The 22,703-nt window shown below is 41.6% G+C and overlaps 1 protein-coding gene across 2 annotated transcripts in view; it reads right to left on the bottom strand.

Annotated features, from left to right (window-relative positions):
- Nucleotides 1-12,858, bottom strand: part of si:ch211-200p22.4 (phosphatidylinositol-binding clathrin assembly protein) — an 81,476-nt gene extending 68,618 nt beyond the window's left edge. Inside the window, exons 1-2 of one of the 2 annotated variants that reach the window (XM_040140668.1) lie at nucleotides 12,775-12,858; nucleotides 9,155-9,323 (exon numbers count right to left, since the gene is read on the bottom strand). In XM_040140668.1, coding sequence (XP_039996602.1) covers nucleotides 9,155-9,284 — 130 coding nt within the window. In that variant the 5' untranslated portion in view covers nucleotides 9,285-9,323; nucleotides 12,775-12,858. Of the gene's footprint in view, nucleotides 1-9,154; nucleotides 9,324-9,851; nucleotides 10,596-12,774 lie in introns of those variants that run through there. The other variant, XM_040140669.1, reaches the window with a different exon arrangement.
- Between the last annotated feature and the right edge of the window lie 9,845 nt (nucleotides 12,859-22,703).

Genomic DNA, 22,703 nt, shown 5'->3' with positions numbered 1-22,703 from the left:
CACACACACACACACACACACACACACAGAGTCATGCACGTTCAGCACATGCATTCCCCTGGGCTTCACTTGAAACATACATATCCAGACAGTCAGCAGTAAGTCCTTTTCCTGCCTGGTAGTCTAAACTGGGCCTATCTTTGCTCTGCAGCCAAGGAGGGGCTGCCCTGCTCTGTTTAGATACCATTAGACTCACCTACAATCACTTAAGACACAGACACCCCCACCATGTTACTAACCAGCTACACCCTGCAGCAGGTCTATCAAGGTTGGAATCAATGCAACACAGATAGCAGGGAATAAGATGGTATGTTTGTAACCTCAAATGTCTTTAAACCCCATTGAACCTTATCAATTCCCTGACTGCTTTCTCTAGTGGTATAAAGTCAATGGCAAAAAATAACTCTGTGTGTACACTGTGTAGTGAGAGAAAATTAGAGTCAAGAATAGAAAGGCAAAGAGTGACAGAATGCAAAGGAAAACACTAATTATGGGGAGGAATAAAGATTCAACAGCAAATCTTTAATGTTGAACTGAAATTTGAATGCAGAATTCTTTTTGTGTAAATAAAAATAAACTATAAAAAGGTACTGACGCTATTGTGCATATTTTTCCATTTCTCAAATGGAGGACTAAACTGTTTTTGGACATACTTGTGGAAACAGTGTCTAAGCTTCAGGCCTTTTAGTGGGCATTTCCCATGACTGTTTGACTGACATTTGAGAGTCAGCATTGCTAGAAGAAGCCTACTAACATTGATAAGCAGAATGGGGTTTTTTTGTTGTGTTTTGTTTTGTTGTTGTTTTTCCTCTCTTGCCTACATAAAGTCTGCTATCAACTATTACTGACTAAAGATGTCTATCTCTTCACGACATTTAATATTAGGAAGACCCCATCGTGCTGTCACAGTTTTATTCCACCTTTAAAGCGGAGGATGGCAAGTTAGGTTAACAAGCTTTCTATCAAAAAGTGGAGACTAGTTACTGTAGCTTGCTAAGATTAGCACTTATTCCTATAGGATGTTAATTGTCATTCATGTTAAATTAGTACATGCTGAGTCCCTGGTAGCTGCAGCACACTCAGTGTTGTGTTCGTCTCACATTATAAGAAGGACGCAGTCTAGCTCACATTAACTGCCTCTCTTTCATGAGTCCAGTTTTGGTGATGGCAAATAGACTGTCAAAACTCAAAACAACAGTTAGTCCTATATAGAGGCCAAAAAAATTCAAAAACATTTGTTGCTTCAAGCTTCTCAAATGAGAGGATTTGCTTATATATGATAATAAACTGAATATTTTGGAGTTACCAAGAAATACAGTATGCTCAAATCACAGATGGGATAGCTTGTCAACTGCCTGTGTGGCCGCTGGAAATGAAGCATTTTTAGGGCAAAGAAATTAAACTAACAGTATACCAACAGTTATTTGAAGAGACATTTCCTCATACAGGTAATCCTTTAAATTTATGAACACATTACTATTAAAATCCTATTCATTATTGTATAAAGGAAGTGTTTGTATGGCAACTTTAAAATAATCCCAGAAATACTAAGTCCATACACACACCACTTAAGTACATTCCAACACACACCCAAATCTAACACAAACATAAATGTATGTGAAAACATAAATGCATCCCCTCACAGGAGGCTGAAACACAAATCACATAACCTGCTGTTTACAGACTCTCTCTCTCTCCGTCATCTAAACTAACCCACACTGTAGCCCACACAGAACCAGTCAAAGTGTTGGTGAGGAGAAGTATTCCAGCTCCACATCAATTTGTCATCTAAGTGTAACCTAGTTTTAAGGTTTGGCTAAAAATGGCCCCACACAATATGATGTCAAAGGACTTGTGGCACCAGCAGCTTTGCCAGCCAGTAAAAACAATGTGGCATGTTGTATTAAGCTGCCATAACTGTCTCATACTGAGTAGAAAAGCCTGAAAATGCACTCAGAAACGGGATACGCTGACTTAGCAGCTGTGCCAAAAAGCTATGGTTAAGACTTCAGTTGAAAATGGCATGTAGGGTGGTCTAAAACTGCCTGATCAGGTCAGGAGAGCATACCAGCAAAATGATAATTTTGTCTTTGTCTGGCAAGTAACTCCCATCGGTCATCGGCAACTTTTGGAGGTCTCTCAACGGATACCTTCAATGAGCTTTACTATTAAGCGCAAGTTATACTTTCCACATTTGAATGGACGTAAGGGCCCACATGATGTAATATACATTAGTTAATACATGCATAACTGTCCACTGCCCTTGTCCATGTCTGTTTTTAAATATATCTGGACCTTTAGCTGTTTTGAATCTGCACTACCTGCACCATAAAGAGCCCTACACAGAAGGCAAATGGATAATGTGTCTAGCCACAGACTAACAAAGCAGGCAAAAAGATCAAAAACATGTCAAATATTTCCTGGCAACAAAATGTTTCAATGTAATGACTCAACAAAACAGTGGCAACTCCACAAGCACTGCTGCCCATTAGACACACAATAAAAACATATTATTGGGATTCTTTAGTTAACACAACAGGGAATGTCTCCTTTCACCTTTCCATGTCCTCTGAGCGGTCAAAGGTCAAGACTGACAACTGAAAAATGGCTCTTCTGACTCACTGTGTTGATCAAGAGGTGCTGCAACAGGAAGGACACCTTCAATACTTGCAATTTACTTTAATTACTACAAAGCTGTTGCAATAAGGCCAGAGTGCGCTTGAGACGAAATAGTACATACCACGTGTTATCCAAACATGTCTAAAAGCAAGTGTTTTAATTTTTCCAAATGGCCAAACTCAAAGGTTGGGCAGAAAGCCTGCAATTAAAGGGCGTGGTATGACACAATAACCATTAGAACAGGAATAATGACGCAGACCCTTGGGCAGTCTCTTCAAAGGTGTTGATGGTGCTGCACTCATTTGTACAAAGGAAAAAAGACAGAAGTAGCTGTGTGAAGAATTGAAAAAAGAGGCAGAACAAGAAGTTCAAATCCTAAAAATCAGGCTAACCTCCCCCTGGCCAATCACTACATGAAGTAGGCATAAATGTTGGATTGTCAGTTTTGGAAAATTACAAAAATTGTCAGGTGCAATCCCCCCTCAATTCCGACAATGGAAAGGTGGTTTTAGATTTGTTAAAAGCAAACTGAGCTCTTCATTGAGAATCAAAACATCTTATCACTATTATGAAATTTGTGACTACAAGTTGGTCAACTCATTCCAGAGCGTTGTTGAGGAATAGATTGATACATGTCATTTATTACCATCTTTCTCCAAAAACGCACTGTGGAATTAAAAATATATATCATTAAATTAACAGTATAAAACCGTAAGAGTTGCAAAGTAGGAGGGAGCTTTTCAGGCACCCGTGGTTCCGGAATTAAACGTCCCATTTGTTTTTCCCCATAGACAATTTTACATGACTTATAGTTGGAGCACTTCTACGGCTTGGTTCAATCATCAGTGCATAGTATTTTGTTAAAAACAGCAATGACAAAGCATTTTGAATTCTTTGGCCCCTGGCTTCTTCTCCAAAGCAACAGCACCCAAGGCTCATGGGTATCATAAGTACTAAAACCCATCTGCCATGCCAAAATTACAGACGCAACATCATTTCTCAGAAACTAAGCTGAAATAATTTAAACTGGGTGCCACTAACATAAACCTGTAGGGTCGTTGCATTATCTGGGAGAGCACCGTGTTTCTGAGTGTAGTAACAGTAATTATATTGTTAAAAAGAAAAAAAAATGGAAATGAAGAATGGGAAAAAAGAACACTTCCATAAACAGCAGAACCTCCCACTTCGCAAGTCTATTACTTAGTAAGATTTCTGCTCAAATGACTCTTGTAATAATTCAGAGGAAAAGGTCTTCCTGTGGATTTTTTTCCTGAATCATCCTGTCGTGGTTGATTGCCCCTCAGCGCTCATCCTCCCCCTTCCCCTCATTCACTCCTCTGAAGACAATGAAGGACATATTTTGGGCAGAGAAGACAGGCGGTTTGGAGGAGACGTGAAGAGGGTCATCCACAGTACATCAAGCCTGAACAACGAACCCCGAACGAAGACAGGGGTGGGACTGCTGCATCACTTATCAGCCACTTACATCAGTTCATTCACACCTCCATTTATGTGACTCCAATGACTCTCACAGGACTACCAAGTAGCTCTCATGTGATGTCAGGGTGTGAATTTCTCAGAGAGGTTAAGTGCTGGAGAAATTTCCCACCAGTCATTCAGAAGAGCAGTTAAATGGCAAGAAGGCAAAGTAAGTCTTCCAGTTGCCATGTATTTAAGATTATTAGATATTCCATTACCTGGATTACTGGGAACATTCATTAAGAGTTTCATTCACTACTTCTAAGAAATGCTCCACAAACAAATAGTTCAAACGCATTAACAAATGCTGCAAAAACAGTACCATTACTGCGCCTGCAGCTGATTTCGCCATCCAACTTCCCCTGTCAACTAAAGTCCATTTAAAACAAGCCAGTTGGTTGGTTTGCTGCCATGACAACAGAGTCCCAGTGAAGGGGAAACTATAGGCTTGAGTTTAAATGTCACAACTTCTCTCTCTCATCTGTAAGATGGTGAAACAATCAGCGTTGCAGTGATGCCAAAGTGGAAAGAAGTGGCGTCCGAGTGTGTATGTGTGTGCGCCATGGCAATCACTTAGTTGCTTATAAAGGATGGATTAAACACAAAGTTTCTCTCACTTTGACAAACTGCGAGCAGGTGTGCAAGCAGACAGATATATACTAACACTGTCTGAACCTCCCTCATTGATTTTTATGATGATAATCCCAATAAATAGAAGAGCCTTTCACAACTGATGGGAAAGACTTGTCATTTTTGCTACTGACTCACAAGCTAGTCTTAATAGAGATGGACAGTTCCAATCATGACACTAAATGGCTTTAAAATGGCACTTATTTTCTCCAGTGGTGCGTGAATGTCACGGCTGCTAGAGCTAACAGCAGCCCACTGAACCCCTGCATGCTCGGTGTTATCAACGCTGAAAGACTTCTGCCAGGGTTATTCGGTTATGGAGACTAGATGCAAATATGCCGGTGAGATCATTCACAGCCTGCTGTCAGACAGTCACAGCTGCTTGCAGTGAATTTGAGCCAAGGGGGAGAGAGAAAGAAAACAATGGTTGTGTGTCTTTAAGTGTGTGTGTTTGTGTTTCTGTCAGTGGGTAGGGGTTCCGACTGTGTGAAGTATAGATATTAAAAGAAAAATTAAAAAACAAATAGCAACGACATAAACTGACGTAGGTTTTTGGCGTCATAGACATAGTCAGGTTTCTGGGTTTGCCTCCGTTTCTTCCTCACTATTGATAAATGGTTCTGCAGGCATACAAGTCATTAACTGGTGGACTTATTAGCTGACTCACATAGCTAGTTTGGCTGGCAGGCTGAGCTGCCAACTGCCCCCTTGCCTTCCTAGGCCCTGTTCAGACCTGTAGCATATTGCTTCCAGATGTATCTAGGATGTGCCAATATCCAGTTGAATTGGACTGCAGTTTCGCCCTGGATTCTGAATGCAACTTAAATGTGTCTGGAGTAAGAACTTCTGATTAGATTTCACTAATTTTCATCAACATGTTTACACTCAGACATATTGCTGCAAAAAAGGCCGTTATTAGGTAACTCACCACGCATGCAGATTTCAAAAACTTGTAAGCATAACAGCATTTGACAGAGGAAACTTAATTTTATACCATGACCACTGAAAATTCTGGATTCTGATTGGATGGAAGTTGTGGATTAACGTTTAGTAACAGGACAGTATAACTGGACACCTCCTATGCTGGAATTTTGTTTCAAGTACTAAATTAATGCTCTGGTATTAAACTATAAGTAAAGACTGCTCCAGTAAGAATTAGCTTAAGATCATGTCACTAGGGTTATTTGTGTAACCACCACTGCTAATAACAACATCAACTACAAAAAAAAGATTTAAAACAAACAAACAAACAAAAAAAAAACAACTTATAGCTAAAAACCTGACCTCATGCAAATATCAAAGACATTTTAAATTAACTTTGCGTGAATCTGGACATAGGGTCCAGAGCCACACTTCGTGTCAAGTGGTTCTTCACCTCCACATTATCCATCACAATAGTGGAACATACTAAGCTATTATGCCTTGATATATTGTACTATTGTAGGGGGTTTGTTGTGCAATATAAACTTTCAAGACTTTCAAGTTGACCATTCAGTCAGAGACATATTTCCCACTTAAGCAACATCAGCGCCTTTTACATTACTCAGTTATTTGGACGCATTACATTCCCCACACAAACCTTAGTGGCACAATAACACAAATCACGCATTTTTTACTCGTTATTCAGCAGTGGATTGTATTTTTAAAAAGCATTTTTGTGATCTCTCTGATGTCTTCTGTCACAAGAGGACTTGCTGCTTTTCTTTGACATACACCACTGTAAACTGTCAAAAAAAACAAGACATTTGAACATGTCATTTTGGGCTCTGTAAAGTTGCAAGAGACATTTTTTTCACATTTTTTGACGTTTTATAGACTAACCAAAAAAACAAACAAACAGTCAAATTAATAATAGAAATAATTGTTTATTTCAGCCCTAGATTTGATTGTCCCAGTAAGGTTTGCGTAAGGAACACTTTGTGGCCGTAGAGTAATGCATTGTGTGCTGCGGTCCCAGACAGTGCTAATGACACATTAGCATTTGCTACACTATATACACATCTACACCTTACCATCACTGACCACCACCACATTCAAATGTATCCCACCATACATTCTAGATACCTTTATACCTGTTCGAGCTGTGTGACTGATCCCCCACAGATGCATTATATGAAGTATGAATAGGGCTAACTGAATGACTGGCCTCCCCGGCTTGCTAACCGACTCACAAATTGAATACCTGCCTGAGTGAATGACGACCTAACCTATAACCTGCCTTTATTTCTGTCTGCTGGCCACCCTTCCTCATACTACCAACAACACATTGCATTTGACAGCCTGACAACCCTGGATTTTCCCTTTATGGAAAAATCACCGAAGGGACAAATAACATGCCAATCAGGCCTTCATGCAATGCACCACTCACTGACCGTTCCCCCTACGGCACTGAGGTCGTCGCCCTCAAAAATAAATCAATATCCCACAATGATTAAGCTAGACATGGCGGACTGGCTGCAACGGTCTGGCCAAGTTCACAAAGGAGCAGAGACAATACATGACTTTTGTTGAACGTCAGCAGCTGAGTCTTGTGAGTGAGGAGGAGTTGACGGATGTGAGGCAGCTGAGCTGAAGCATCAATCAAACATCTGCATGCCGACAAAGCCAGTTCCCAGAAACAGAATTTCAGCACATTTAGTCCCAGTAATGTTTAACACGAGCATGAGCATCATGCATTTGCCTTTGCGTGACTCATTCTTGTTTTTAATAAATGTACTCATTTGCTCTTTATGTTTTCTCACTTGCATCACTGCCACCTTCAACATGACTCAGTTTAACTTCAGTTGGCTTTATTGGCAACAGAGCACAATAATCCACTCTTAATTACAAAATCAAAATGGGAAAAGACGAGGGGGGGGGGGGAATCGAACTAGAGTAATAATGGTTCTACGTGCTTTTGCTGATATTATGCTCTCCACTGGCACACCTGAATGTGCAGTGTGAGAGGTTTCCCCAAAAAATAAAGCCTACCAAAGCTGCCTTATGAGAAAATATGATGCTTGTGCGATTACTTTCACACATCGTCTGTGGGATTTTGCAATGTGCACCTCTTTCTTTTTGTCTCTCTTTGGAAACGAGTCTGATGAAAGACTTGCTTTCTGTTGCTTTTGTCACTTGTTTTGTTATCTCTGTCTGTGTCTTTTATTCTGTGCAACAAGGACCTGCTGTAAGAGTTTTGTAACTGAGCCAGACCCCGTAGCACAAGATGTTAATAATGTAAGATGAATGAATGAAATGTCAAATGAAAAGCTGGTGGTTGCAACCCCAAGAATGCGAAACGTTTTTTGTTTTTTTTCTTGGTTCTGTTTAAACACAACTTGAATTAGTGGTGAAATGATTAGTTACTTTGTTGATTGAGTACTCAATCAACAAAGTTACTTACCAGCAGTTTGAAAAAAGAAATCATTTAAGTCATTTATCAAGGAAAGAAAAAATACTAGTTTCAGAATCTCAAAGGTGAAGATTTAATGCTTTTTTTTATAATTAAAAATATTATACTTGGGGCTTAGACTTTTATCCTGTCAAAACAAGTAACCTGAAGTAGAGCTGAGACATTTAGTTATTCAACAGAAAATAAAGCATCAATATTTGTTTCATAAAATGCCAAATGTTCCCTGTTTCCAGATCCTGAAATGTGAGGATTTGAAGCTTGTCTTATTCATAAATGATACCAACTGAGTGAGTGCCTTTGGACTGTCGGTTGAATAAAACAAGGCATTTAGAGACATAACCTTGGGTCTGGGACATTGTGACGGGCATTTTTCAATTTTTTTCATAGATAAACTTGAGATACTCACGTGCAGACTCATCAGTAATGAAAATTATGGATAGTTGCAGCTTTTCTTTGAAAGCTTCACCACTGGATCTGGGACATTTTGATGGGCAATTTGCAGTAATTTGGGATATTTTTAACTCTCAGCAGATTAATTAATAATGAAAAAAAAAAAAAACATTAGCTGCAGCTTTGATTAAATACTTAAGATATTTGGCTGTTGGTCGGGCAACTTTAGGGCATCAGTTTGTGCTTTGGTATCTTATAAAGGGGCACTTGTTATCTTCGAAATTGTAAAGGCCATTGATAAATGTATTAAGAATCGACTCCAGCATCACTAGGGTTAATCGGGTTAATGTGTCACTTATGGTCTCATTCTATAAACCATTAACAGGCTGTATATGAGCTCAGTGTAAAGAAGCATCAAGGTGAAATCTTTATTTCCCCAACCCCAGCCTGTATAACCCTTTGACTGTCTTCCTGACGCTGTCCAGCCAGGTAGAGTGAAGGAATGTGTTTGTCACAGATTCAGCACTATCAGCTCGGTGGACTTGTCTGCTTTTGAAGCCCTGCAGCTGGCTGACAACACACACACACACACACACACACACACACACACACACACACACACACACACACACAGGATGTACTCACAGTCAAGGTGTTTCTTCTTGGGTCCGCTGACTTCATGTGTGGTGGCTTTGCACACAGCCTTGCTGATAGCCGACCCGGTCATGCTGTGCTGCGCTGCAGCGATCCGATCCGTGATAGATTGGCCCGACATCGCTTCTATTTCTCCCTTTCTTGCTTTTTCCTCAATCCGCTAAAAAAAAAACAGCACGATCGCACAATAACGATCCAATCAATGGATCGACTCCCAGCGGGACACAACTCAACGTGACTTCACTGTCAAGTGGAGGTAAAGGTTGCGATCAGACAACCACTGTTGTGTTAAGTTTTTTTTTTTTTCCCCAAGTGCCCACAAAACCAGCAGTGATGTCAGGTCACTAGTAGCAACGAAAAAAAAAATTAAAAAAAAAGAAAAGAAAAGAAAAGAAAAAAAAGAACAAAATGCAGGTACAAGAATATCTGATTGGCTTTACAGTGAAAGCTACAACCAACAACTGATTTGCAGCTTTCCTTTTGTAGTTAAATTGTTTGGCAACAGTTTATTCCAACTATCTATCTATCTAGTAAACAAAACACGACGACACTAATCTGAGCTAGTCTGTGTTAGCTAATGTTTCCGTTGCAGTACTCGAACCAGGAAAGAGTCCCACTGTGGAATTTGTAAACACTTGAAATTACTTTCTGGCCACAAATAAACATAGCTAACTGGCTGGTTTGTAACCTGGACGATTTGTTGGGGAGATCGACAAAGAGAAAAGTCCTCCACGGGGTCGGCGGAAAAAAAAATAATTATCCGTATGAAATCACAGTTTGAGGAACAGCATCAACAATCTCGACAATCCCAGAGAAAAAAAGGAAAAAAAAAAAAAAAAAAATCTCGAGTTCCTCCTCCACGTCAACTTGTTAGCTTCGCGCGGTGAAGCTATCACTGATCGCTTGGCAAAGTGTGTGTTAAAGCTCCCCTCGGGCGTAAAAAGTCATTCAGAACCGAGAGGCACATTGTCTGAAGTTCACGAGAAGGTACGGCGAAACTGACAGGACGGGACAGGTGCCGTTTCTCCCGGTGAGAACAGATGCGAGAGCGCTGGGTGTTAGCCGAACAGCTAGCAGGGGTAAGCTAACCAGCCAGCCAGCCACGGAGCGGGCGAGTGGCTCTGGTCTGACTGGAGAGCAGAGCCGGCGGACCCGTTAAGTTCAAAAATGACAGCTCCCTTCACTCGCTTGTTTCCCCTGACGGTCCTCAGGCTCATTCGGTGCTGTCCGTCGGCTGCCGACTCCACACAGGTCGTGGGTTTCTTTTTTTTCTTTTGTTTTTTGTTTTTTCTTTTTTCTTTTTTCTTTTTTTACCGACAGTCCCGTCCTGTGGTGCTGTCTGAAAAGTCTCGCCAGTGGTTTCTCTTAACGGACTGACTGGCTGGTTGCTTCTCTACCGGACAAAATGGCAGCGTAAAAAATCAGCTGATCTCACAACCTTGCTGCGTTCGAATGTCTCCGGTAGGCTCGGAATCTAGAACCCGAAAATCCTATGATGCGTTCATGTGCTCCACGGTTGCTTTTTTTTCCCTTTTTTTGTTTTTGTTTTGTTTTTCTAAAGTTTAAGTACCAATACAACGCTGTAAAATACTCAGGTACAAATAGCAGTCCCTCATTTGCAATCCTACAGAAGTATTATAAGCTAAATGTACTTAAAGTATTAAAAGTACTACCACTCCTTCTGCAGATGATTGGCCATCTAAGATAGGATGAAACGTTATTGATCCCCACAATTCACTCGTTGTAGCAGCTCAAAAGTAGAGCAAGTGAGTGAAAAAACAAAATACACTATGTACACCTATCATATATATATATACAAATATGACCTGCTAGTAATACACACATAGTGTGTAACATTTCACTGAAATATTGCAATGGAGGTTGGATAATTACACAAAAAGAAAAAAGTTATAAAGTGTTATAGCACAAGGGTGAAACATAAGATAAATATGATGATAAATCACAAAATGATAAATAAATAAGATATATTACCTTAGATATTTTGTATTAAGTAGCTGTGATTTCAATTCGAGGGATATATTATGATAATATTACAATAAATTACATCTATACTGATGCATCAATGCATAAACAGAATTTTACTGTTTATAAGCATATTGTATTCTTAAATATGTAAAAATTTTACTCTGTAAAGTAACTAGTAAGTACAGCTGTCAAATAAATGTAGTGGAGTAATAGTGCGAGTAACTCAAAACTGAACTTGAGTACTGTACTTAAGTAAATATACTTAGTTACATTCCACCACTGTTTAAAAATGTCCTTTTTCTGTTGTTTTGTCAAACGTGTCTACTCCTTTATCATAATGCAACACTGGAGTTTGAAAAGTTTAAACTATTACTGTAATGATAAGGCATAGTTGATCACTAACAAGTCAAGTGAAAATAATTATGACTGTCTGATATGTAAAAAATCTTTCACATTTGTTGACTCCACACTCTCAAATATAATCATTTGCTTTTATTTGTTTTACAACATTTCAAACTGAGCATCTTGGACCATGTATGCGACAAAATATGCACTTGGAAGACGGCAACTTGAGCTCTGGGTAATTTTAATCCAACCCCCCCCCAGTGATATATGCTTATGTATATGTATGATTGATTGACATTGGAAATAAGTGTATCCCAAGTCTAAACCACATAATTTTGTAGGAGTGCTGTGGCATATTTTGGACATGGCTGAGACTTATATGAGCTTGGACAACCCCGGGGTACTTTCTCTTTTTTTTTTTTTTTTTTAATTTTTTCATGTCAATCACAGAGTTTGAATGTGAAGGTGAAAATCTACTGCGATGAAATGAGGAACACTGACCAAACAGCGTTTTGTGACTTCTTTAGATTGTTCGTCTCTGCTGAAGGATTAATTCCTATAGTTCCGACGGCTCCTGAACGCCTCCATAGTCTATTGGACGAGACCTGAGGCGTGAGTGCAGCATTTAAGGTGTCGCCGTTTAAATTGTAGCGGAATCTATGAAACAAAGGTCTCAAATTTCACACCTTTTCACACCACAGGGGCGTTTGTCGCTGCAGCACAACGGACAAACGGGCGTGAATCTCTGCACTCCGCCTCTGTAAATGCATTTTCTTTCGCGCCGCAGAAAATCCAAGTTTAAGGTCGTATTAAATAATTCCCCGCACGCCGTGTCCTTGTTTGACTCCACGCTATATGGAACACGGTGTGCTGAAAAAAAAAAAAAAAGTCAGTGGGAACCGCTCAGGCTGCACAGTGCACAGCCCCGGCGGGTTTCGCAGCGGATCCGAGAGCCGAATAAATCACGTTTTCGGCGGCAGTGGACTTGTTTTTTCATACATCTTAGTGGATGTAATGAGATGCCAGGCTGCTGCTCGTACACTCGTCCTAAGTGGTTTACATCGATCACAGCTGCACGCGTGTCAGCAGTCTGCCGTGATGCAATAAACCCGGATCGGGTCCGATTTTGTCGAGACACGGGTGCACCTGACCCGTGACTGAGAGCGCACCGGGACGTGAGAGGTCTGTGTGTGTGTGTGTGTGTGTGTGTGTGTGTGTGTGTGTGTGTGTGTGTGAGAGAGAGAGAGAGAGAGACACGGTGGTTTGATACCATAACTCACAGGTGTAGTGTCTGATGACTGTGGGAAATGTTTCCTCTGGGGTGTGTGTGTGTGTGTGTCTTGTCAGTTTCTTTTCAGTTCCAGAGACCCGGGCGGAGTTTGCAGTATTTCCTGCCCGGGTGAGAAATACTGCAAACTGACCCCAGCGGCAGCTGTGAGTGAGTTCCTTGCAAACCACGTGCTGCTATTGACCTCCAATCACCTCTCCTCTCCTCTCTTCTCCTTCCTGGCAGGGGGGGGGGACACTCTCCGACAAGCTGATGATTGATACGATGAACCGTCGAGATGGGGGTGATGAGAAACACACGTTTACCCACGCAGCCAGCCAGAATTCATCAGCAGTTGGAAGCTGAAAGTGTGTGTGCATGTAATCCACCCCATAAGTAACTGTCAGCCTAACTGTGCTCATCTGGTTTCTTTTTCACTCATTTTTTTTTTTTTGCCAAACCCAGTCAAGTGTGTGTGTGTGTGTGTGTGTGTGTGTGTGTGTGTGTGTGTGTGTCGAAAAATGTGCATGCTGCAGAAAAACGGGAAATAAGAAACGCAACCACAGTAGAAGGAAGTGGTTAGCGCTGCACAGACCACCACAGAGCGCCCAGTTTTATGTGCTCCCTGTGTCACGGCTGAAGATGCACTGGGGGGGCGCGGGGGACACAAAACATCCTCTTTCGTATGCCGTCACAGCTGCAACCAAACCAACAGTTTTTGAATATAAAATGTGATTTGTTGTCGTATCCATGCAGCGGCTACTGCTTTTTTTTTTTCTTTCTTAGAACATTTTCACCTCAAGTCTCATGAGACATAATTAAAAATACAATTACTTTACACATTTTGGTTAAAAAATGAACAACGCACATAAAGAATTGATGTGCAGCAGCACAAAGACTGGCAGACAGACAGTCACATCGATGCCCGCGGGGAATTTTGAGTCTCCACCTGACTTGCATGTAAGTGAAAGGAACTGCGGCACCCAGAGGAGAATAAGGTGAAACCAGGGGGAAGATGCAAACCATGAAATCAGACCAACACGCCGCTCGTTATGAGACGTCAGTGCCAACTGCTCAGCTCTCCCTCCTGACTTGGAGTGCAGCGTTGCCATCTGCAGGCAGAAGGCCTGAACTCCCCTATTTCCATGGCAACAGCACTCTTGGATGCGGGGAGCCCCCTGTAGCCCCTGGCAACAGGCTCTCGGCCCGGATTGGCGTCCTATCGGCGGCTGTCAATCACGGGACGAGCCGCTGCTTAGCCCGAGGCCAATGTGCTCAGAGAGATAGGAATAAATCCATTACCGGGCAGTTGACAGGACGGGGTCAGCTGGAGACACTCGCAGAGACAAAGAGGGAGAGCAGTGGACCCGGGACCGCACACGGTTCGTCCACATTGTGGTACGGTGTGTCAGGGAAGATAGTTTCCGGTGCAATTACCGTGGTTACGATCCATGGAGGGGCCCGGCGTCAGGCGAGGTGAGCTGTGTAATGGCAGCTCTCGGGTCTCTTGACCTTTATGCTACAGTTACCAAAAAATGTGAGCACGTCGAAGGTTTCCTCCAAAGTGGTGTAGCGGTGTTACATGATGACACAAAATCTGGTGCTGCATCACTATACTCATAGATGGAGAACGAGACGATGGAAACGGTACAGGAGTAAAATTAGACGCCTCAAACCCATCTCCCGAGTCTGTGCTCGGCACGCCCCGTTAGTTACCCATCCGTAGTGTTATAATGTATGTACGCGACTTTGACTCCAATTTATGCTTCGAAAAATAATGTCACAAATTGTCTTTATTTGTCAGTTAAATTCATACAAAGTGCGGTGTATAGAAAAAAACCTAAATCAGAGCAGTATTTGCTGTGACCCCCCCCTTTGCCTTTGAAACAGCACCACTTCTCCGCGGTATGCTTGCGCCCATTTTTCTAGGTACTCGTCAGGCAGGTTGTTCCAACCTTCTTGGAGAACTTGCCACAGCTCCTCTGTGGATTTATTCTGTCTCTTCATGTTATCCCAGACTGGCCCCACGATGTAGAGATCAGAAAAATTTTGGATATCTCTTTTGCAATCAGTCCATAAATTAGAAAATACTGTCACCAGCCATTTCAAACGAAGCCATTTTTGCCACGCTTTTAGGAATAAATTGTTATATAAATCAGGGTGTGAATGATATATGAACAAACCCCTCCTTAAAAACCTTCCTTTGGTGTCTCTAAGTGCTACTGAACTGGAGGATTCTGGCTCAGTGTACGAGGAAAAACTCATTTGGAGAAAGCGGCCTTTAGAGATATGTATTGTAATTGACATCTACAGCCGCAAATAGACAAAGTAGACACATAAACACCTAAATGTGTATTATAGATGTGTTCTTTCCACTAGTCTGAGAGGAGACATGTTATGGAAGCAAAATAGCCCAAAATCGTAAAGATTGACCAGTGCCTGTAGTGTATCACTATAATATAACTATATAGTTATCATTTTATATTTTTTATGTGTTAACTTTTTGATACAATTTCTGTCCAGAGGGTTGGGGGGGGAATAATCTCTAGATTTTCCCATACTGACCCTTATGTACAGTGATTTCTGACAAACTAACCAAACCAACATACCCTATTTTTCTTATTTTTTTAGTTTTCCATCATTACTTTCTTGGCGGATTTCTCTTGCTGACTAGTAATGAAGTATTTAACAGGGATTAGGTCCAAAGAGATGCCGGGCTCAACTCGTCTCGTCTCGCTTTAACAAAGCCCGGATCTCACCAGCTGTGTGTCAACACACGGCAACTCGAGTGTCAGTTTGTGAATTATCGGTTGTGGTTGTCCAGTTATGCCGCTGTGGCAGAAGCTAGCTGCTGTAGAAAGGTCATATTTTTCTGACCGGTGATCAGGCGCTCAGGCTCATGTCAAGCACAATCTGAGTTTTCAGATCAGTCTGAGCCATAAAAGTTTCAAACCTTAATAAATCAATAAAAAGCTGTCGACACACGGCGCCTCAAAAAGTTCCTTTATTAAAGTGTAACTTCAACCCCGGCTCTGAGCCCAACTCCGCCCACACCCTAATTTTGAAAAATGCTAAAAAGTGGGCACGGGGCGGAGAGAGGGGAGGGCGGGTGGTGTGGATGTGCGGGCAGTGAGTTGCTCAGTGACATCCCAAGGTCAGAGAAAAATGGAGAGCGACACTTCATTGCAAGGCACCTGTGCGAGAGGGACCTTTGGCGGAGGACCACGGCGGTCCCGAGCCACGTCCATTGGCTTCTGCCTTGCAAGGTACAGGCTGATTTAAAACAGTAGATGGCCTGTTGGGCCATGTTTAACCCCTTGAAATGCCCAATTTATTTATAACTTTGGTAAGAAATGTCAACTTCAACACCAGCACTGATGCGTTTCATCACGGTACAGTCATATCATGTTGTTTACATGTAGCTAAAAAAAGAAAAAGAAAAAGAAAACGATGTTTAAGGGTGCAGCACCTCTTTAACATTCATCTCCACAGCTTTAGATTTACTCTTCAATCAGCATGTTCATGTGTATGCATGCCATGAGTGTACGCAAGCATAATCCCAGGCTAAAATATTAAACGCCGACGCTGCTGCAAAGCCTTCTGTCTGCTCGGGATTCTCTCAGATCACTTATTCATTCATTGAGCTTTTATGAGATATGAAGCTGTTGAATTATGAGACTGGTAAAATTTAATTGGATCGGTTAAGATGCAAACCTGATAGCCTTCGACTTGCACAGACGCTCGGGCCATTATTCAGGCAGACTGCGAGGCGACTCGTCTTTCAACTGAAATGTTATTTCCTTATTTATTTAAAGACAAATTCATACATACAGAGAGCACGTTTTAGTGTATGGAGGATTTATTTGAAAATGAATTGAAAGAAGGTCAAGGCATGATAGAGTAATGAGAGTATGACTTTGCAATATTTTATATTTATTTATATAAACTTTTCACTTTCCAGTGCCGGGCCTTTGTACTTTTCAATCCATTTTGCACATGTACAGTAAAAAATAGAGGATGGATTTTTTTCATTCAGATTGATGAAAAAAACTGCATCCATTTGTAAAGCAAAACTTGCTCAGGTTGGTCATACGTGGACTTATATGCTCGTATACATCGGACAAAAATGGTTAAACTCAAATCAGTAATACAACCTGTTTAACTGCTTAATTAGTGCTCGCAAATGTGTAACTTGTGCTTTAAAGTTAGCGTCAAATTGTAGCAGTGGGAACTGAAATTACAGGTTGTTGTGGCTTCTCTGGTTGGTTATGGAGGAGAAGCTATAGTGTCGACGCTAAGCTAGCAGCTGTGTTTTGGTACTGAGGTGCCTGCAAATACTGAATCCACTCCTGCGTGTGAATATTGTCGGCTTATCACATTCACTACATCTGTCCTTGTCCCCTAGACACCTTTTCCAAACAGCTGGTCTAGTTTGAGAGCGCAAAGTAATTCTTTTGAGACTATACTGTTCATTTCTAATTCACGTGCATGAATATTAAAGCTGCACAAACAAATATTTTTACATTAACGATGGATCGAGCGACTGTGATGATAGAGGTGAGCAAACGTTGTGGCCTGACACGTAAAATGTGAGACGTCATTCTTCATATTAAAGCCTCTAGTGAATATAACGTGTGAAGAATGTCATTTTAACCTGTGAACAAAGGGAAATATCCTGTGTTTCCTGTTAGCTAGCATGTGAGTGAGCAATATTCTAACTCACTCAGAGAGGACACTGAGGGCTTCACACCATCCAGGCCAGAGCTTCCGCTTCAGCGCCGACCGCGGTGGGCTGGCAGCAGCCGATGCAAATATATCTGAGAACCCATATGTAGACAATGCCAGACAAGACGACGGTCAGGCCCAGCAGCAAGAGGCTGATGAGCGACTGAGGGCTCACGCTGAGCAGCGCGATGAGGGAGGCGTGGATGGAGTCATTGCCGGATTTCTGGGCTAAGAGCGGGGGCGGGGGAGAAGAGGAAAAAAGAGAAAAACTGGTCACAAAGAGAGGCTTTACGAAGGGCTGAGGTGAGGCAGGGTGTAGCATCTCAAACGATGCTGGGAACTGCTGCCTTTAAGAGTCTACAGGTATGCCACACATGCTAGCCCAAACATATGACCAACGTATGCAACACATAGTGCGACACCCTCTGTCCTTAGATCCTCCGTAAGGATAAAAAGGATAAAGAAAAACTCGGCAAACCAGCTCTTTAATGGGAAAAATAGCAGATGAGTCCACAGCTGCTCTAGCAGGTCTGTGATACTGTACTCAGCCAAATTGTTAACATCACAAAGACAATGCTAACATGTAAAATGTTTTTATCAGGTTCGCCATTTTAGTTTAGCGTCTTGGCATGCTAACATTTACTAATCTAAATAAACACAATGTACAGCTGAGGGTGATAAAAAAAAATGTCATCCAATTTGCAGGTATTTTGTCACAAACCAGAACTAGACAAGTTTAAATTTTTGACCTGATAATGTTGATACATGAAAACTTAAGGGATCACCAAAGTTCCTCCTGAGAGGAACATGTCTGTACCAAATTTCCTGGCAATTTCAGCCGAAGGTTGTCAGGACATTTCCCCCAGAACTAAAACTGTCAGCCTCATGGTGGCGGTAGAGAAACTGGTTGGGATTAACCTCCTCTGGACCTTGGGTTTCATGTCGATCCATCAAGTACTTGTTGATACATTTCAGTCTGGACCGAAAGTGTTGGGTTGACCAACTGACCCACATTGCCATCTCTGGAGCCAAGTGTTTACTCAAGTGTTGCAGAAAGACAGAAAATAGAAAGCGGGAATTCACAAAGACAAGGGAAGTGGAACCACTCTGTAAATATTGTTTTATGCAGCATGCGTCATGAATGCTACCATCTAAATCAAGGACTATTGAAATTCCCTCACGGGATAAACCATCCATGATGGTGTGTGACCTGATACACTTACTAAGCTATGAACTGAGAGAACCAGAAGTGACAGAAGATTGGTTTCCGATCACTGCAGAGTCCAAGCATGCCTGGCTTTTTAATTAAATGTTTATCAAATGACAGTCACACGAGGACATACGGTACATAATAGGCCAATACTCATTTCCCAAATCTTATTTCATACTACTCCATATTATAAAATGAAACTGCTTGTGGTAAATTCAGAAATTCATCCACTTGATGGAACGTTTTTGGAAAAATGCACATTTTTGCAATTTAAATGTGGATGGAAGTTCAACACTGCGAAAAAAAAACAATTAAATGCATTTTTACATTCATTCTCACTAAATTGGACAATGTCCTAGTTCAAATGCAGCTTTACTTTTTGATGAATGTTTAGTAAAAGGGAGAGATGGAAAATCCCTTTGAACACTAATTTCTATTCCCTCCCTAATCTTCCCTGATTTCATTTCCTCTGGTATAACTATTAAAGAGGGTGCAAAATATGTCTGGTAAAAAAACATTCATCTTTGATTCTGAGGCGAAAACAGTCATTTACCATTGACAATTCAGAGAGTTGAATATCTTTCTACTTTTGCAAGCTCCGTTGTAGGGGCATTAGAAAATAAGTGCATTTTTCTGGCTCACCACACAGCTGCAGAAACAAAGAAAGGGAAGCCCCTAAACGAGTAGATTGACGGAGGAATGCAGGATGGATCTCAGTGTTCAAGTGTTTTTGTGTTGTCGTAGTTTTAACACAAGGATTTGTATTAAGACTGAATCTACAGGTGTTAATGCCACGTTAACAGCGTGGCTCCGTAGACGGCAACGTCAGTCTGTTGGTCGGTCCATCACTTTGGTCCTCACTGGAACATCTCAACTACTATTGTAGTGGACCGTAAACCTTTAGAGGAGGAAGAACCTTCCCTTCTGCTGAGCAGAATTTGCAGGGATGAGGCCAGGAAAAGTAAAAGAAGACGATGCACCCAGGACGATAACCTTTCCACACAAAGGATGTGTACCAAGATGTTTCAGGCACAGCTTGGCATTAAGGAAGCATTTGCATTTACCCACAGGCCGTGTGTGCACGTCTGTGCAGAGTGTGGAAAAAGGCTTCGTGGAGAGTTCAGAACCGAAGCGCCATCGACTCGTACACACAGGAGAGAAACCTTTCCAGTGCACTTTCGAGGGTTATGGCAGGCGGCTCTCTTTGGACTTTAACTCGTGCCCCATTTGTAGGCTGCAACAAAAAAATATGGCCTGTCAACCAACCTGAAGTCTCACATCCTTACACACGCAAAAGCCAAAAACAACCAGTGAATAACCAACAGCGCGAGCATAAGCCGGAGGGTCTGACCTGTATCTCCACTTCTTGTGAGACAAACTAATGTCCCGTGGCCTGCTCTGTTGTGAGACAAGAAGTCCCCTTTGTATCGTCTCTAGATAAAAGTTTAAACAGAGTTCAGAGTTTCTGATAGGCGTATAGAGATTTTGAACAGGGAACTAGTGAGAACCCCAACTCCCTCAGGAGTCCTACCCAACTAGGCCGCTTACCTGGATGGAAGAATTTACGGTTTCGTCTTGGATTCATGGATACTTTAACACAGCCATTGACCACTCTACCTCATCAGCAGCCCTCCACAAATTGGAAGGTCTGTGGTTCAATCCCCGGCTCCTCCAATAAGACTAAAAAAACACTATATAAGTTCAGTCCATTTACCATTTACTTTAGTCAATTCAATTCCCTTTGTTGAATTGTAAGAGCGTTTGTTATTATAAGCATGATTATGATTGATGCACAGATACTTTTCTTGCAATCACGGCAGGGGTGAAATTACATTTGCAAGGGCGTTATGCGCTAACCATTGAGACGTCTCTTCAGCTTAGAGGCAGACAGGAGTAAAAAACTTTTTCAGAGTCAATGACTGTCAGAATGCTCGCAGAAGGCTTTTAACCAGTCAGAAAACCTGGTGGTCACTCACCGCCGCTGAAGTGTAAAATCAGCAGCAGACTTGTGAAGATCTTAACAGCGGCAACCATCTTCGCGGTGGACTGGATTCACTGGGAACACAGGAAACGTTTGGCAATCACGGCTTGGAAAAGTGACGTTACCTGCTTATAAATGTAGCCGAGAAAAGAAAAATCAAATTAACACAGAGTTTGAATGCTAATTTTGAATTCAATCCACAATGACTCCTCACTAAATTTACACCTTCTTAATGTACGTTTGTACACAATTCATACTATGTAAAACACAAGCATGAATAACATTAGAAAACACTGCTACATTCAGCCACATGACCATAAACATATAAGAGACACAAGGAAGAGGTTTAACTCAGGTATAAAAGCATCCTATTTATAGTTCAGACAGAGTTGTGAGAAAAAGACTCAGTCTCCTGAAATACAGAGAGAAATGCACCAAGAAAGAAGATCAGTCTGTTAAGGATTTCTTTTGAACGATGTAATCCTCAAATGACCAGAATCTGTGAACCAAATTTGAACAAACGTTAACTCAAATTCAAAACACGGGAATTTGCTGTAATCACCCTTGAACTGATTTAATTGTTCACACTAAAAATAACAAAATCTAAGTTCTCCATACAGAAATAAAAAAAACTACAGTAAACAAGCCTAAATGATTAATTATGCTGACTTGAAAAACACGCAACCTTATCGTCTACAAGTTGAACTCTTGAAACAAGATGTGTTTATAACTGAGCCATGTGGAAGGTGAAACAGAAATCTGCAAATATTTTAACTTATGCAGATGGAAAACAAGCACAAGATGGATGTGTGATAAGACCATGGGAACAAGAAATATTTTCGTGAATAGAAAAAGAAAAAAAAAAAAAATCAAGATTTTGTCTTTTGCCCCAACTCACAGAACAAAATGGGAGATATCCTTTCTCTGCTGTCAGTCTTCTGAGATGCAACAGGTGTCTTGGAAAAAAAAACAACAGCGAATGCCAGCAATCCATTTCTTCTCAACAGGACCAAAGAAAAACAAATCGATTCAGCAGGGAGGTTTCGCAGCCTGTTCTGGCGACGACCGTCTCCCTATCTGGGGGAATTAGCAGTGACCTCTATTACTAATGCAGAAAGCTGTGAGGACACCTGAGAAGGACCCCCCCCCCACACTTCTCTTTTGTCTTTACTCACTGTTCATCCTGGCTTCCTTCCTTCTTGCACTGATTTCAGTCAACGTTGCTCTGTAGCCGGGTGATAATTGGAATCTGTAGCACCGGAAGAACAGCCAAGGATGTGAGAGGGAGCGAGGGAGAGGAGGGGACAAGAGTACACATCCCTCCTACACTAGCGGGAGTGAGAGAGGGGCGGAGGGACAGGGAGAGAGAGAGAGAGAGAGAGAGAGAGAGAGAGAGAGGAAGGTCCAACAGCGAGGAAATAAATGCAACATATAGACATGAATGATTTAATTACCAGTTCAAGCATGGATTTCAACTGGAAATCGCTGTGCACACGCATTTTGAATGAAACCACGGCTTGTTGCTCCCTCTAGCGGCTCAAACCACTCTCAGACACAGCAGGGTACCTCCTCGAAACACAACAGTAACACTTACGGCCTCCTCATCCCTGTGCTCACAGTTTCAGGAGCTATGACCACGGGGAGGGAAGAGGCGACATTAAACGTTTTACTTTCGCATATAAAACAAAAGTTGTGGCAATACAGTATTTGCATTTTTAAATGGGGACTGTACAAAAGTTACTGGGGTGGGAAGAGAGGGCTGGATCGGGGAACTCTTCCCTGGCATTATATATTTTTTTCTTTTCTTTGGACCCTCCCTTTGACATAGAAAAAGTACAACACCCTCCCCCCAGTATCTCGGAATAATACGACTAGCTGAATTGGTACAAGTTACTTACCAGTCACAATAATAACTAAAAGTGCACAAAGAATTTCAGACGGTGTGATCTTGGATGAACCTTAATGGAATAATAATTTTTCGCATAGCTCCCAAACTGAACAAAAGGAGTAGCTTGGGTCCGTCTAT

This window comes from Xiphias gladius, chromosome 12 (genome assembly GCF_016859285.1).
Source record: "Xiphias gladius isolate SHS-SW01 ecotype Sanya breed wild chromosome 12, ASM1685928v1, whole genome shotgun sequence".
Lineage (NCBI taxonomy): Eukaryota > Metazoa > Chordata > Actinopteri > Istiophoriformes > Xiphiidae > Xiphias > Xiphias gladius.
The sequence above is the reverse complement of the archived record's forward strand: the minus strand, read 5'-3'. Positions and strand labels throughout refer to the sequence as shown.